At 56.2% G+C, this 15,762-nt stretch overlaps 1 protein-coding gene across 3 annotated transcripts in view; it reads left to right on the forward strand.

Annotated features, from left to right (window-relative positions):
- The window catches only part of LOC310889671 (adenylate cyclase type 10-like), a 40,913-nt gene that overhangs the window by 21,836 nt on the left and 3,315 nt on the right, over positions 1-15,762 (forward strand). For 2 of the 3 annotated variants that reach the window (XM_083817495.1, XM_083817496.1), the window contains exons 2-18: positions 3,897-4,001; positions 4,937-4,975; positions 5,309-5,452; positions 6,198-6,400; positions 6,864-6,957; positions 7,273-7,361; positions 7,934-8,125; positions 8,341-8,462; positions 9,089-9,165; positions 10,050-10,239; positions 11,182-11,234; positions 11,974-12,127; positions 12,358-12,550; positions 12,874-12,960; positions 13,414-13,697; positions 14,365-14,501; positions 15,139-15,270. In XM_083817495.1, coding sequence (XP_083673621.1) covers positions 3,983-4,001; positions 4,937-4,975; positions 5,309-5,452; positions 6,198-6,400; positions 6,864-6,957; positions 7,273-7,361; positions 7,934-8,125; positions 8,341-8,462; positions 9,089-9,165; positions 10,050-10,239; positions 11,182-11,234; positions 11,974-12,127; positions 12,358-12,550; positions 12,874-12,960; positions 13,414-13,697; positions 14,365-14,501; positions 15,139-15,270 — 2,209 coding nt within the window. In that variant the 5' untranslated portion in view covers positions 3,897-3,982. Of the gene's footprint in view, positions 1-3,896; positions 4,002-4,936; positions 4,976-5,308; positions 5,453-5,799; positions 6,037-6,197; positions 6,401-6,863; positions 6,958-7,272; positions 7,362-7,933; positions 8,126-8,340; positions 8,463-9,088; positions 9,166-10,049; positions 10,240-11,181; positions 11,235-11,973; positions 12,128-12,357; positions 12,551-12,873; positions 12,961-13,413; positions 13,698-14,364; positions 14,502-15,138; positions 15,271-15,762 lie in introns of those variants that run through there. The other variant, XM_083817497.1, reaches the window with a different exon arrangement.

A 15,762-nucleotide genomic window follows, 5' to 3' on the forward strand; every position in this document is an offset into this window, starting at 1 on the left:
CTCGTCGGTGTTGTGATGTTATGCTTATTTTGGTGTGGGGAATTCTTCTTCTTTTTTAATGTAAGTCAAGTTTGAGAAGATTGTGATGATTGTAAAGTGAGAGAATATTGTGATTATTCTTAAATATGCTTTTCACAGAAGCGAGGGGTGGAATGTAGTGGGTTTACATGGCAAGGCTTTGGTAGCAGGGGGCCATAGGCGTGGCTTCCGTGAGAAGAATCTAGAAGCTGCCCCATGTTAGGTAAGGGCCCCACTGCTGTCCAGAGCCGAGCCAGTAAGCGATGTTGTTTTGCGCCTCTGTGAGAGCATATTTAAGACAGGGGAAAAAAAAAACGCTGGGCCACACAGCAGCTGGGAGAGTGAGAGGAGTGAGGAACAGCCTTGCTGTGTGCTTGCTCACTTCTCTAGCTCGTTAGTAATCAGCAATAAATCTTACTATCTCCCTATGCTGAGTCTGTTTTGCCCGTCACAATAATTCCTGCGCGATCTCTCTGTCCTTATCTCAACCCTTGAGCCCTTTTCATCATATTTTCTCCCTGTTCCTCTTTGAGGAGGGGGAGTGAGAGAGTAGTTGTGGTGGAGCTCGGCCGCCCACCTGAGTAAAAGCACCACAGTCCTTTTTGGTGCCCAACGTGGGGCTCGAGGAATTTGAGATGATGATAGTTGAGAGAATTAACGGGCAAAACATGGACTGGATGATTGTTATGAATGTAATAATTGTGAAGAGTCTAAGAAAGCAGTAATTGTGAAGGAATATGTTTCATGTTAGTGTGGTGAAGGGACGAGGGGTGGTGTGTATGTAAATTGTCCACCTCGTCGGTGTTGTGATGTTATGCTTATTTTGGTGTGGGGAATTCTTCTTCTTTTTTAATGTAAGTCAAGTTTGAGAAGATTGTGATGATTGTAAAGTGAGAGAATATTGTGATTATTCTTAAATATGCTTTTCACAGAAGCGAGGGGTGGAATGTAGTGGGTTTACATGGCAAGGCTTTGGTAGCAGGGGGCCATAGGCGTGGCTTCCGTGAGAAGAATCTAGAAGCTGCCCCATGTTAGGTAAGGGCCCCACTGCTGTCCAGAGCCGAGCCAGTAAGCGATGTTGTTTTGCGCCTCTGTGAGAGCATATTTAAGACAGGGGAAAAAAAAAACGCTGGGCCACACAGCAGCTGGGAGAGTGAGAGGAGTGAGGAACAGCCTTGCTGTGTGCTTGCTCACTTCTCTAGCTCGTTAGTAATCAGCAATAAATCTTACTATCTCCCTATGCTGAGTCTGTTTTGCCCGTCACAATAATTCCTGCGCGATCTCTCTGTCCTTATCTCAACCCTTGAGCCCTTTTCATCGTATTTTCTCCCTGTTCCTCTTTGAGGAGGGGGAGTGAGAGAGTAGTTGTGGTGGAGCTCGGCCGCCCACCTGAGTAAAAGCACCACAGTCCTTTTTGGTGCCCAACGTGGGGCTCGAGGAATTTGAGATGATGATAGTTGAGAGAATTAACGGGCAAAACATGGACTGGATGATTGTTATGAATGTAATAATTGTGAAGAGTCTAAGAAAGCAGTAATTGTGAAGGAATATGTTTCATGTTAGTGTGGTGAAGGGACGAGGGGTGGTGTGTATGTAAATTGTCCACCTCGTCGGTGTTGTGATGTTATGCTTATTTTGGTGTGGGGAATTCTTCTTCTTTTTTAATGTAAGTCAAGTTTGAGAAGATTGTGATGATTGTAAAGTGAGAGAATATTGTGATTATTCTTAAATATGCTTTTCACAGAAGCGAGGGGTGGAATGTAGTGGGTTTACATGGCAAGGCTTTGGTAGCAGGGGGCCATAGGCGTGGCTTCCGTGAGAAGAATCTAGAAGCTGCCCCATGTTAGGTAAGGGCCCCACTGCTGTCCAGAGCCGAGCCAGTAAGCGATGTTGTTTTGCGCCTCTGTGAGAGCATATTTAAGACAGGGGAAAAAAAAAACGCTGGGCCACACAGCAGCTGGGAGAGTGAGAGGAGTGAGGAACAGCCTTGCTGTGTGCTTGCTCACTTCTCTAGCTCGTTAGTAATCAGCAATAAATCTTACTATCTCCCTATGCTGAGTCTGTTTTGCCCGTCACAATAATTCCTGCGCGATCTCTCTGTCCTTATCTCAACCCTTGAGCCTTTTCATCGTATTTTCTCCCTGTTCCTCTTTGAGGAGGGGAGTGAGAGAGTAGTTGTGGTGGAGCTCGGCCGTCCACCTGAGTAAAAGCACCACACTGCTAAAATGGGGATCAACTCTAGATTTCTAGCACACAGTAATTTTGGAAAACTTGGGTAGTCCCACCAAAGTCGTGCACACCTGACGCAGCAACTTGCCATGGTTATATGCAGCAAAGAGTTACATATGCATGAAGTTTCACAATGCGCCTATACATAGTCATAACCTGTCCCCTCTTCATCTTAAAATTAGTTCAAGAAGTCATTTCCATAAGCTCCTCCCATCTGCGCTTGCGCAGTGTCTCCTGGTGGTGGTCGCCAGGGTTCATGGGGATGGAGGTTGGTGACTCTTCCTCGTCACCGCTAGCTGACCTCTTGTCTTTGCGCAGACTCAGTTGCTCCTTGGCTCTTGTCCACCCTCAGGACCGGCTTCTGCCAATTCTTTAAGATAGGCTCACACTTTTATCAAGAGACTAACCTTGGTAAGGGGCCCAAAGCTTCTTGCTTTAATTAATTTGCACAATGCACAATAGTTAGCAAAGACATTAAGTAGCATCCACTAGTTTAATCCTATCAGCGCTCTAACTCTACCTGGTAAGATTCTCCTAACTCCCTCTCTCACAGGAGCCGAGGTGCTGTGACAGCAGTGCTAGGTTCTCTTCATGCATATGTAACTCTTTGCGGCATATAACCATGGCAAGTTGCTGCGTCAGGTGCGCATGACTTTGGTGGAACTACCCCCCTGTGCTGCCCAGCGCCGAATAAACATACCTACTTTACAATCTTACTGGTTGTGGAGTCTGTTTTCCGCAAGTCAGAAGGAGCCACCATGCTGGGAAGGTGGCAACAGGCTGTGCAACTGCAGGGGTGGGACTGGTGTTAGCAAATGGGTGTGCGTGGGGGAGGCAGTGTGTGAGGCCCTGGGAGCCGGGAAATGGCAACTGGCTGTGTGCAGAGACTATGCAAGCTCAGCACTGCCTTGAGTAAGTGAGGCCACGGAGTCCTTGGAGGCCATGGCTCGGCGTAAACGAGAACGCCTGGGTCACAGGGTCACAATGGCTGCTGCTCAGCAGGCAGTGAGCTGTGGAGGATGGCACTGTTAGCCCACGGTGTTGCTGGAGGGCAGCCAATAAGTAAGCGATGACCTATGAACGACATCACAGCCAGGTGATTGTGATGACCCATGGCGGCAGAGACTAAACTGTCCTTCAAGAAAGCCCCAGGCTCACTGCACCATCCGGTGCTGAGGGGTCTTCATCTCCTCCCTCCCAGCTGGGCATGGTCATCTTCTGCTGAGGTACCCCGGTACCACAGGGCGCTGACCATGGCATCTGCCGGGGAGAGGAAATACCGCTACTCTGAGCTGGGGAAAAGAACCGTGCTCCTCCCCGATCTCCTTCTTTCTGAGGACTTCATCTGGGACAACTTGGTCCCCACGGTTATCGGGGGAGTGCTGTTCTTAGCGGATTTTGCAGGTGGGCTGGGCACGGTGGAGCCTCCACAGAAACGAGCCACCAGGCCCTCGGGAGCCCTGGCCCGTAGATGGCACAGCTGTTTTGTCACTGTTGAGGACTCCTGCTGTGATGGCTAAAGAGAGCATGGGTTGGCTTCTCTTGTGACGCAGCGACTGACGGGCGCTTGGGCTTGGCAGAACGGGACTGGCTGCCAGGTCCTTTGGCCCACGTAGACATGTCCTGATTTCTGTGTGTCCTTCCTGCAGGTTTCACTGCGTTTTCAGAGAAGTGCGTCCAGCAGAGCGGCGCAGACAGAGGTGCTGACGAGCTGGCGCAAACGCTCAATGACTACATGTGTGACATTTTGGAGGGTAAGAGCCATGCTGCCAGGCTGTTGGACATCGGGCCCTGAGGCTGCTTGCCGAGGGCAGAGGCAGCCTTGCTGCTCCGCCTGCTCCTGCCTCCTTGGAAGGGCTGTGGAGCTCACTGTGGCCTGGGGGGACAGTGGGAGCCGTGGGGCTGCCGTGGCGAGGCAGGAGCGCAGCAGGTCTCTTCTGCTGCCCACTGTGACCAGGGAGGCCCCAGCGGACTGGAGGCTGGCAGACGTGCCTCCAGGCGACAGGAAGGGCTGGAAGGACTTTCCAGGGAATTACAGGCCTGTCAGTCTGACGTCGGTATCAGATACTGGCCTACTGAGTCGATATGGACATCCAGGTGGATGGTCGGACTTGATGATCTTGAAGGCCTTTTCCAACCTAGATCATTCTCTGATAGCATGAGCAAGGGGACACCCTCTTTCTCAGCATCTGCCTCTGTGCTTGCAGAGAGACAGTTCCAGTTCCACGATGGAACACCGCTTTGGTGCCATTAGGATCCCGGGCAGGCTGGGGGCATCCAGTGAGTGCCAGCGTGCCAGTGACCTAGGGATGCTGGCACTGACATCTGTGTGTGGCCCTCATGAGCCCCTTATGCTGGGGGATGTCTCTGACCGCGAGCATGTGGTGGCCACCACTTTGGCAGCATTTGCAAGTGTCCCCGCTCAGAGATATTCACCAGGCATCTGGACGTGGCCCCAGGCAGGTGGCTCTTGGTGGCTCGGCTTGAGTGGAGACGGGGGTGCGGGACTGGAGCAGATAATCTCCAGAGGTGCCTTCCAGCTTGCAGCGTACTGTGCTTGTGTAGCATCCCACGGCACTGCCTCCCAACTCGCTGTGCAGGGGCCAGGGCTGTGGCCACAGTGGCTTGCCCCACGGCTTCCAGAAGAAGGCACCCCCATAACTCTGCCTTCCCTTCTCTTTCTCCGCAGATGTGCTGGATTTTGGAGGAGACATCCTGAAGTTTGGAGGTGTGTCCTTAGGAGGAGGCTGCCTCCGTGTCCTGCTGCTGTGCAGTGTTTCCCGCGGGAGCCGCTTGCTCTGTGCTCTGGCGTGATGGAGCAGCTCTCTGGCCGCTGCAGCTGCAGAGGAGTGCCGGGCAGAGGGTCCCCCCGCCACCCACCCTCTTCCTCTGCCGCCCTGGCTGGTGCTGTGGCTGGCCCGGCAGAGGGGAGGGGTCCCTGTGGACTGGGTGCCGTCCCTCAGGAGGATGCCCTCCCACAAGCCCATCTTCCTCTGCACGCCGGCTGGCCGCTTGCTGCTGTCCCTCAGGAGAGCCTTCACCTTCCCCTCCCTTTCCCCAGGGGATGCTGTGCTGGTGCTGTGGAGAGCATCGGAAGCTCAGCTGCCTCAGACCATCGGCCTGGTGCTGCAGTGTTGCCAGCAAATCCAGAAGAAGCATGGCACTCGTGACACGCACGTGGGTGTGAAGCTCCAACTGAAGATAGGTATGGGCGCTGCTGGGTCAGCTGTGCCACGTGCACAGCCCTGGCACTCTCCAGTGCTGCTGGCTGCTTCTTGCCTCCAGAGCAAGGCTGGCACCTCTGCAGGGGCCAGCGCCAATGGAAAGCCTCCCCTGCCAGCATTCCACACCGAGTCCCTGCACAGGCACTTTTGCCCTGCCTGCCGCTTGGGTAAGGCACGCGTCGCCTCTGGGAAGCTGCCTCATGTTCCGGCAGCCAAGCAGCCAAGGGTTGGTGTTGCTGAGAAGGATTGTCGCAAATGAGCAGGCGACAGCAGCGGACTGCAGCCTTCCTTACATCACCTGTGTCTCCCTGCTTGCTTTTCTTCCCAGCTCTTCACCTCAAGCTCCACCCTTCCCCGCTATCTGAGAGCCTCCCATCTTTCCTTAAGCAGACAACTACAACCTGCGTGCCAGCAAAGAGAGCAGGCACTGATCAAACCTGCTGTTCTGCTGGGCTGGTGGCACAGGCAGCAGGGTGAGATGCCCGGCAGTGCCAACACATCGTCAGCGTCGACTTCTTTGGTGTCTTTGCAGACGCCAATTCTAATTTACAGTAGAATATCTAATGTAAATCTACTTCTTCTTAGTCTAAAACCATTACTCCTCCCCCTCCCTAATGCCTGTCTCCAGGCTGGGTTTCAGCTGAGCTGCTGGCCAGCTGAGGTGCTGGGGGGCCATAGAGGTCAAAAGCTCCCCGGTGTCAGTGCTTCTTCTCGCTCTCTCCCCAGGGATCTCCGCAGGGCAAATGACCTTACTGACTGCCGGAGACAGGGAGCAGCATTACTTCATCTGCAGCCAGGCCCTGGATGAAGTTATGGAGGCCCAAAGCCTTGCAGTTAAAAGTGAAGTGGTCCTCTCACCCACCTGCTGGGAGCTGTGTGAGCAGGAACAGATCCAGACCAAGCTTCTTGGTGGCAAACGGTCTCTGAAGGTAGGTGGACGGGTTGGCCTCTAGAGCCTTTCTGAAGACCTGCACCCGGAAGGGAAGGAGGCAGGTGCTAGAAGGCTGAGGCGCTGGACATGGAGAGAGTTGTAGCCGTAAGGGTTGGTGGAGAGCTGAAGCAGTTGCCCTTCCACCTCAGGGGTATCTCTGGGTTGTGTTTGCTTGGCGTGAGGGGCCGAGGGAAGCACGGGAAGGGTCTGGGCCCCACCAGCAATGTCCCCCGTGGGTCGCCGCAGCTGTCCTTGAGAGCTGGGGCATGCTTGGGTGATGCCTGCGTGGCTCTGGTCCTTCTGAGGAGGCACTTCTGTCCCAGCTGAAAATCCAGAGAAGTGGGCTTGCTGCACCAAGAGCTTCTGCCCTTCTCTGGAAAGCGAGAGTGGAGGGGCCAGCTGTGTCTCCTGGGGCTCCTTGGGGCGGCCAGTGGCAGTACTTTCCCTCTGCGTGTCTGCAGGTTCTGAGGATGGAGCACAGGTCTGGATCGGAACGCCAAGATGCTGCAGGCCGCTTTGACCAACACGCGAAGATGCGGCATTTGGAAAGGATAAGTGAGTCCCTGCTTCACCGTGTTCTGGGACTGGCGGGAAAAATGGGGCCTGCCTGCTTCAGAGTTCCAGGGAGGAACTCCCTCTGCCCTCTTCCACCTTTCAGTCAACGTTCGTACCTTTGGCCCTCCTGTGCTTCAGCTGAGGCTGTCGCTGCCGCCCCCTCCTGCCAGGGGACGTCTCCGGCCGAGCAGCTGCAGAGGGGAGCAGGAGGAAACACCAAAGAATCTTTGCTCTGCTTTGCCCAGCGCTAGCCCCGTCTTTCAGCCCCCTTCTAGTCCCGTCCTGCTAGTGAAGGCCTGTGTTTGCTTCCCTTAGGGCACCGAAGGCCAGCTCTTATCATGTCCAGTGATCCTACAGTGGCAGCAAGGCTGAAGAAGCACATACCGGCAGCCGCTCTCAGGAAGGTAAGGCCACCGCTGCTGGAGGCTGCATTTTGGGAGGGCAGAAGAAGGTGTGCATTGCAGGGGTGGAGCTCTCGTGAAAACAGACAAATGAAAGGAAAAGCAGCCTGAGGCGGGAACCCAGGGGAACTGATGCCAGGGCTACTGGTGCTGCATGTGCCAGGAAACTGCCCATTTTGTGCTGCTCCTCAAAGAGGCGCGGGTGGCGGGAGGTGGCCTTCCCTCTGTCTTTTCCACGACTCTTGTTCTGGGACGTGCTGTGGGCACGAGGCGAGGACAAGGGGGCGAGTCTGCTCAAGTCCCTGGGACGTGCCAGAGGGTCGCCCCTCGCGTCCGTACTTGTCACAAGATGGGGTGTTGCTGGAACATTCCCCTCCTTTGTCGTTTGTGCTATGACTGTGCTATGACCTGCCTGCCGCGGGCTGGCCTGCGATTGGCACCGAGCAGAGGACTTACCCTTCCTCCAGTAGTACCTGGTATTGCGAGCACGCCTGCTCTCCCTTGGTACATGGCACGGGCCCAGAGGAACCCCCGGGAGAACAGGCTGGCAAAGCTGTCGTGCTCTTCCCTTCCAGATGGATGAGGATGTGCCGCTGCACCTGTGGTCTGAGCTACGGCCAGTCACCAGCCTCTTTGTCCAGCTGCAGTTTTCTGCAGAGGCCAGCTTACTGGATCTTAGGAGGGGCCTCTCTAATGCCAACAGGATCATTTCAGCAATCCTCAGTCCTCACAAGGGCGAAATCAACAAAAGCCTCCTGTTTGATAAGGTGAGCGTGGGGGAGCAATCCCACCCCCAGAGGGTGGCCTGTGTCTGTTTAGTGGAGAGGGACTGAGAAGCAGCTCTGCCTTGCCGGTGGGATCAGTCCTCTGTGGCTTTGTGTTGACCTGCAGCTGTGCTGGTCTCCCTGGCGACTGCAGCGGAACGACATTAGCTGCTGGCCACAGGCACTGTAACCAGATGTGTTGCATCCGTCCTCTGCAGGGCTGCACGTTCCTCTGTGTGTTGGGACTGTCTGGAGCAAAGCTGCAGCACGAGAGCATCCATGCATTGGAAAGCGCTCTTCAGATCGTCAGCATGTGCTCCGCGTCGCTGAGGAAACTTGAGTGAGTGTGTGGCAGCGTTGCAGGGCGTGCGTGCTGCCTGGGACAGCGCAAGGGGGCTGACCAGCAAGAGATGTGGCCTCCTGGCTTGGCCTCCTTTGTCCCTGGCAGGATTGAGGCAGCACCCTGAGAGGCAGCAGGCGGCCCCTGGGCTTAGCTCAGGGCAGCCAGGCGCAGGCCCTCCAAGCAGAGCCTGCCAGTCGTGGTGCTGGAGCGAGCCCTCACCAGGGCACGAGGCTCCTTGGTGCCAGAGGCAGGCCCCTCTGGGCAACAGGGCCAGGAACAGGGCTCGGGCCCAGCCCTGTGATCTCAAGTCGCTGGCATTGTAGGTGCTCTGTGGGCAGCACCTGCTTTCCTCCACTAATGAGAGGGGCTGTGGCCTGCTGCAGGTCGCAGCCATCGTGCCTCAGGGGAAGGGTCCAAGCCATCTTGCGTGCGCCCTCCCCGTGTCCCTTGTGAGCGGGGTGTGTTGCGCCCCGAGCTCTCCAAGTCCCCAAGACGCGCCCTGGCTGTGGGACAGCAGGTGGCCCTGGCTGGCGCCAAGGGGAGATGTGGGAAGGGGCGGAGCGGGGCGAGCAGGACTGCGCCTGGGGCGCCACTGACTTTGCGCTTCTCTCCCTGCGTGCCAGGGCAGTGTCCGTCGGGGTCACCAGCGGGACGGTGTTCTGCGGCCTCTGTGGCCACCCTGAGAGGGCCGAACATACAGGTACCGCACCTTAGTCTGAAGAGTGGGAGGCTGGCGTGGGTGCGCTTAAGGATGTCAGTCATGAAGAGATGGGCAGGCTGGGGCAAGCACATATGCCACAGCCTGCCGGTGGCGGCCCAGATGGCACCGGTCTCCACCTGAGGTGGGAGAATGGGCTCAGAGACTTGTGGTTCCCGCTGGGTCCGCTTGCCCTGCCGCTGGGTTGACCTGTGCCTGAGGGTGTAGTCCCAAAGCTGGGGAAAAAAAAAACAAGGAAACCTTGAAGAATATAGGGAGGCCCGTAGCTTGTGTAGTCTTTTCTATAGCTCGTATAGTCTTTTAGCTGAGAAAATAAGGGAGCAGAGAGACAGGCAGCCTTGAGCTAGCAGAAGCAAGGAAGATATGGGATAAAAGGTAAAAACAAGAAGGAGAGCAACAGCTCCAGACTGATCTATAGTAACCTTTTGCTCATTAAGGGTCATAAACATATTAAAAAACATACCCATCAAAATGCTAATGTATGCTGATGTGGGATTTGGTGTCCCCTCCTCCCCCGCTCTTCCTCTGTAATGTGCAAACTCAGTAGACATAAGTTAGGTGAGCTGTAATAGCCAATCGAAAGTAGCCAAAGAGATAGCTTTTGCAAGTTTGCTGTGTATAAATAACGGTGATTCAAGTCTGAAGTGTGCTGGCTTTGCAAAAGATCGCCAAGCACCTGACTCTGCAGAGTTATATAATTAGTTAATTAATTAAAAGACCTTCGTGTGGATTTCAGCTCTGTGTGCTTATTGGTGCAGTCCACTGGGCATGCACCTATGGACAACAAGGGGAAGTAGCCCTTGGCCTTGAAGGGTGGGGCAAGGCTGCTTTCCTAACCATGTCAACGTGTTCTCTCTCTGTGGCAGTGATTGGCCATAAGGTGAACTTGGCTGCCCGCTTGATGGTGCACTACCCTAGGCTGGTGTCCTGTGATGAAGCCACCTACGCAGCCTCTCGCCTGCCCGGTTACTTCTTCAAGGAGTTGCCGGAGACAAAGCTGAAAGGCGTTACCAATCCCGGCCATATCTATCAATATGTGGGGATCACCGAGAAGTGGTGAGTGTCTTCCGAGCCATCTGGATGGGGGCACAGGGACCCCAAGGGTGCAACCTTGGCCGGCAAAAAGGAGCTGTGCAGCAAAAGACCAGCCTGGTCTCCCACAGACATCCCTTCCCCGTGGCCAAGAAGATCCAAAGGCCTGGCACGGGTCTGCTTTGTACCTCTCTGCCCTTCTGTCTCCTGCTGCTAAGAGAGCCGGGAGTGATGCCAGTGGGGTGGGGAAGGTTGTCCTGCTTTGGAGACGCACGCTAGCCATGCAGGCTTTGTCCAAGCGGCTTTCCGCTGGGCTCCCTGCGCTGTGCTTGCTCCACTACGTGCAAGGCTATGGCAGAGGTCATTCTGACGCAAGGAGGAATTTTTTCCCAGCTCCTTCTGCGCAGGAAGCTTTGGGTCAGTCATGTCGCCCTGGGGAAAGGTGGGCCACTGGGCCACTCTTCCTCCTGTCTGCCTGCTCAGTTCTCAGGTGTCCCTCTGGGCCAGAGTTGGAGGACCTTCTGAATGTTAACGTTGCTGTCTCTTGAAAACTATCAAAAGACTTGAGCCAAAGGTGCCAGATGCTTGGTGTCCTGAGCCACTAAGTGACACAGGTCCTCCTTTCCAAGAGGCTGCTTTTGCTTGTCCAGGGTGACAAAGCAGTCTACTAGCCTACAGCACACCCTGGCTTCTTTGCCCCATCTGGGTTTTCTTTGGTTTTGGCCTCTGGCGAGGGACTCCCAACACCTTCTGCTGTCCCGCCACGGCTGCTGGCCTTCTTTGTGCTTGAAGCTGTCCTGGCATGTCCACTCGAACTTTGGCCGGGGAGCACGCTCCGGATAGCGTGCTGCTGGAAAGAAAAGCAGTTACCTGCGGAGAGTCTCCTCCCCTAACACAGCAGGCTCTATATTCCCTGGCTTCCGACCAGCTAAGTGAGACGCATGTTTTGTCTTCTCCCCCTTCTAGCATCTTTGACATGGGTCTCACCAAGGAGAGGTCGGACTATGGCCCCTTGCTGGGTAAGTAGAGAAGTCCTCGCTCTTCAGAACCCCAGCTGCTTCCCTTTGCCCAAAGGTGTGCGCCTTGCTAGAGGTTAACCCCGGCAGGCAGCTGAGCCCAACACAGCCGCTCGCTCCCTTCCTCCCTTCCTCCCTCCTCTAGCCTGCTGGCTGGTGGGGCAGCATGAGAAAGTGCAGAGGCCTTGACACTGTGCCAGCACTGCTCGGCAAGGGTTCAGTGTGTTCTCAGCATTCCTTTGGTGGCAAGTCCACCACATCACAGCTCGCTCCAAGCTCCTGTGAAGACAAGGAGCTGTATCGCAGTCAAAACCAGAACAGGCCCGAAGACGCTGCCTTAGCTACAGGGTGCTGGCAAGAGCTCTGGAGCTCAGGGTGCAGTGAGATGTTTGGCATGCCTTTTGGGCGCAGCTGCCTGCAGTGCCTCAAAGTGTGCCCTCCAGTCTTGGGCTGGATCAGTGTGGGGAGCTGCGTCCAGCTGGCTGAATCTCGTTGCCTCTGGGAGGAGAAGCCGAGGTGAAAGAGGTCCTAGGAGCTGCGCCGTGTGGCCAGCGGGCAGGCGGGTCTGTTAGTGCTCTAAGGAAGGCAGTGGTGCCAAAGCTGAGATGAGGGGCTTGGAAGGAGGCCTGGGTGTAGGCAGGCTTGCTGACATGGTGGGGGGAAGCCGCCGTGCCAGCAAAAGGGAATGCCGCCCTGCTTTTCAGCATGCTGCAGCAGCTTGTTTCCTGGTTGGTCTTCACAGGTCGCGAGGTGGAGATTGACCTCTTTGAACGCAGCTTGAAGGCCTATGAGGCTTTGGGACAGCCGCACATCCTGGCGTATGTAGGCGTCCTGGGCTCTGGAAAGAGCCACTTACTTACCGAGCTGGCCTTTCTAGGCCAGGCCGCCAGGCACAGGTACGTGGGTTTTTTGAGACCCTTCCCGTGCCCGTCCCCTGACGTTCGTGGAAGACTGCGATGCCTCTGCCCTGTGCCTGGCCCTCCTCCCCCACCCCCGGGACTGCGCACCCTGCGTTCCTTTGCAGTAAGAACCAGGCGGCGTGAATCTCTAGCTCTCCTGTCTTGGCAGGCGTGGGCTACTGGGGGCCTTTTCTGCAGCTCAGGTGCCTTTTGCTTTTGCACCGCAGGGTTGTCACCGTGGAACTGACCGAGGCCAACGTGAGGCAGCCCTTCTCTGCCATCCGTATGCTGGTGGCCAGGGCTCTGGGCCTGCAGGCGGGTGAAACGTGCGAGGACAGGCAGCGCACCCTGCAGGCCAAGCTCCAAGGGGCGATAGAAGAGAGCAGATATTGCCTCCTCAATGACATTTTCCTCGTCAAGGTGAGAGCCAGAGGGAGGCCTCCTGAGGTAGTCTGGTTGTTGTCTGGGTGTTCCGCTGGGCAGGCTTAGCTGCGGGCTGGGAGCTGCGGGGCTCATGGCACCGCGTTCTGATTCCTGGGTCCGGGGAGGCTCCCTGCCTGTGGTGACTTCATGTCCTGTGCATGAGCCAGGTGTCTTGGTCAGCACCCTGGAAAGGCCAGTGAAGAGAGGCTCGTGCTGACCTCATGCAAAAGCAGAGGCGCTTTGCTCTGCCGTCTAGCTTGGTGGATAGGCATGCCTGGTCCCAGGATGATGTTTCTTTCTGACTCCGCTTTCCTGTCCAGTTTGCCATCCCGGACAAGATTCGCAAGATGCATGACACTCCAAGGAAAAGGGAGTTGCACCTGACTTGTACGCAAGTGCTACAGAAGGTGAGCGTTCCTCCTTCCACCTGGGTCAGAGAAAGAAAACAACCCTGCCCGCTGCAGGCTCCACATCAGAGCGGCCTGAGTGGGCAGCAGGACGACGTGCCAGGGTCATCGCCCTTCAGGGCCCAGGAGACCCTCCTCCCAGAAGCCCCTCTCGAGCCCTCCCCATATGCCTAGTAGCTCGCCTCCTGTTAAGTTGGAGGGTATGTGCCCTGGAGGAGGATTGACGCCTTCTGCGTTCCTTTGCCCAAGTTCCCTCCTTCAGAAGGGCAAGTGATGTCTGAGGAGACCCTAAAGTCTCGCAGAAATGAACAGCCAGTAAGCTTCTGAAGAGGGAAGCGGCTGGGGAGAGACTTCTGAGTATTCTCTGTCTCCGGAGAGAGGGGCTACATTTCCTCCCCTAGAAGACGCTTGAGAATCCGCCAGACCCCACACAGAACCGTCTGCTTTTTTCAGACCCTTGGAGGAGAATTCGGCATATTTGTCATCGACAACGCCCACTTCATCGACCCTGCCTCCTGGATTATCATGTGGCCCGTGCTCCAAAGCGTCACGCTCTTTATGGTCATGAGCTTAGCTCCTGGCCACGAGAGAACGGAGAGCTTTTTCAAAGCTGCAGCAGACAGCACAATGTCCCAGAGAATCAGCTGCCTTCATCTGGAAGAGCTGAAACCTGCAGCTGTGGTGCAGAAAGCCTGCCAGGACCTTGGAGTGGTCAGCATCCCCAGGGATCTAGCAAGGTATGTTGCAGGCCAGGGAGTTCTTCCGGAGGGGCTGGACCTACGCCGCCCACGGAAGGAAGTCGCCCCGCAGGAAAGGAAGCACGGGGCCTTCTGGCAGCATCCTTGACTCCAGCAAGGACCTGGGTTTCTCCTTAAGACTCACCACAGCAGGCGTGAGCTAAGAATAGGCAGCTCCCAAGATGCAGCACGTGGGCAGTGACAGCCCTTTGCTGTTGCAGAGGAGGGAGGGCAAGGCAGGGAGGAAAGGGGAGAGAAGAGGAGAGCAGAGGGAGTGGGTGCCCAAGCCTTAGCATGGCTGAGGCGTGCAAAAGGCTTTGACCTATGTGGCCAGGCTGCAGGAGGGATTCCCAGGAGCAGGGGTCCAGCCAGCTGCCAGAGCAGATCTGGGCTCCTGAGGACAGGGAAGGTCAGGCTTGCTGTGTTGTGCTTGGGACATTGTCCACGACCATTTCCCCACGGACTCCAGCAAACGGTGTAGGGTCAGGGGGTCCCAAACCAAGGGGGTCCAAGCCAGTGGGAGGACCGCCCCCTTCTGAAGTGCGCCGTAGCTGTGACAAAGAGGCTGGTTACCCTGTGAGGCTGAGTGACTCGCCGCCCGCCCATCAGAACTGTGTCGCACCGTACTTCCCTGGTGTTGGTCACTGCTGGCTCTGCTCCTGCCCAGGTTCCTGATCCAAAGAAGCTCTGGCATCCCATATTACTGCGAGGAACTGCTGCGCTGCCTGCGTTGCAACAACATGCTCTTGTTCCGCACTGGGAGGCAGGACAAAGAAACAGAGGACGACTGGGAGGGCTTGGTCGGTAAGCACTCTTGTTGCGCACTGGCTAGACGCTGTTGCACCTCCGTCCCCCCGGCACAACCGTGTCCTGTGGCTCTCCAGTGAGTCTGGGCAGAGTCCGATCTGGCAGCAGGACAGAACTTGATCTGGCTGAGGTGTGGGCTCCCGCACACCTTGCTGTCACCTTGGCAAGCCACCAGCTCCCTTGAGAAGAAAGCCCTTCTGCAGGAGAGGGACAGACCTGGGAAACTGTAATCCAAAACCATAAATGCCCGCAAAGGCGCTGGGAACTGAGGAGCTTGGCAGTAATGCAAGAGCAGTAATTGCAAGAGCAATGCCAAGCAGAGTGCTGTTGCCCTGGGGACAGCCTGCATGGGCTTTGCCTTTTGGATTATCACCAGCAATTTCCCTGGCTGTGGGAGGTAGCGCTGTCAAAGGCAGCAACTGCTGTGTTCTGTCGCGGGACTTTCATTCAGTACAGCTGGGCAGCTGGTCTGAAGGCGGAAAAAGAGTTGCAAGGGTGATGCAGACAAAAACACTGCAGTGGAAACCGGTTTGCCCCGCTCACTGACCGCATTCGGTGCGGGCCATGAAGCGCACCCGACCGTGACAGGTTGGACTTGCCCCACCTTGTTCATGCTCTCTCTCTCTCTCCCCAGCTTCTGCAGTCGAGGCTTCACACCTCGTCTCAGCCACCTCAAGCTCCAGTGCTGGGAATAACAGCGGCAGGGTCTGCACCATCAGACCAGATGTCAGCCTGGAGACCACCGTGCTGCCGGCCACCTTGAAAGGTGAGGGGCTGGGTTCGCGGCTGTGCTGGGGTCCTTTCCTGGGGTGCACATGAGAGAGGGGCTGGGCATCGGCATGCTGCGGAGTCACCCGCTCAGCCGGGGGGTCCCTGCCAGGAAAGCGACTCCGGTCTGAGCAGAAAGAGCTCTGTGCTTAAGGGCACAGATGTCCCCCTCCGGGCTGTGGACCAGCTGTGAGCCTACCTGTGAGGCGCACAGCAGTTGCGGGGAGCTCCAAGTCCAGCTCTGAGGTGGTGAAAGCGCTCTCTGTTCTCTGTGTGCACTGCTGGGCGTCAGCCTAGTTCAGCTCTGCTAGGTCGCATCGCGGGTCGCATGTACCCGCAGGATCGTGCCCTCCCCATCCTTGGTGGAGGAGCTCTTGTCTGGGTCTCTCTTATCCCTGGGCCTTGTGGCCAGGGGTTGCCAGAGGAGTGGAGCCATCCTGAAGACATTCCCCTGGGATGCGATTGCCCAGCAGGTGCCATCTTGAGGAAG

Source organism: Anser anser (genome assembly GCF_964211835.1).
Source record: "Anser anser genome assembly, chromosome: Z".
NCBI lineage: Eukaryota > Metazoa > Chordata > Aves > Anseriformes > Anatidae > Anser > Anser anser.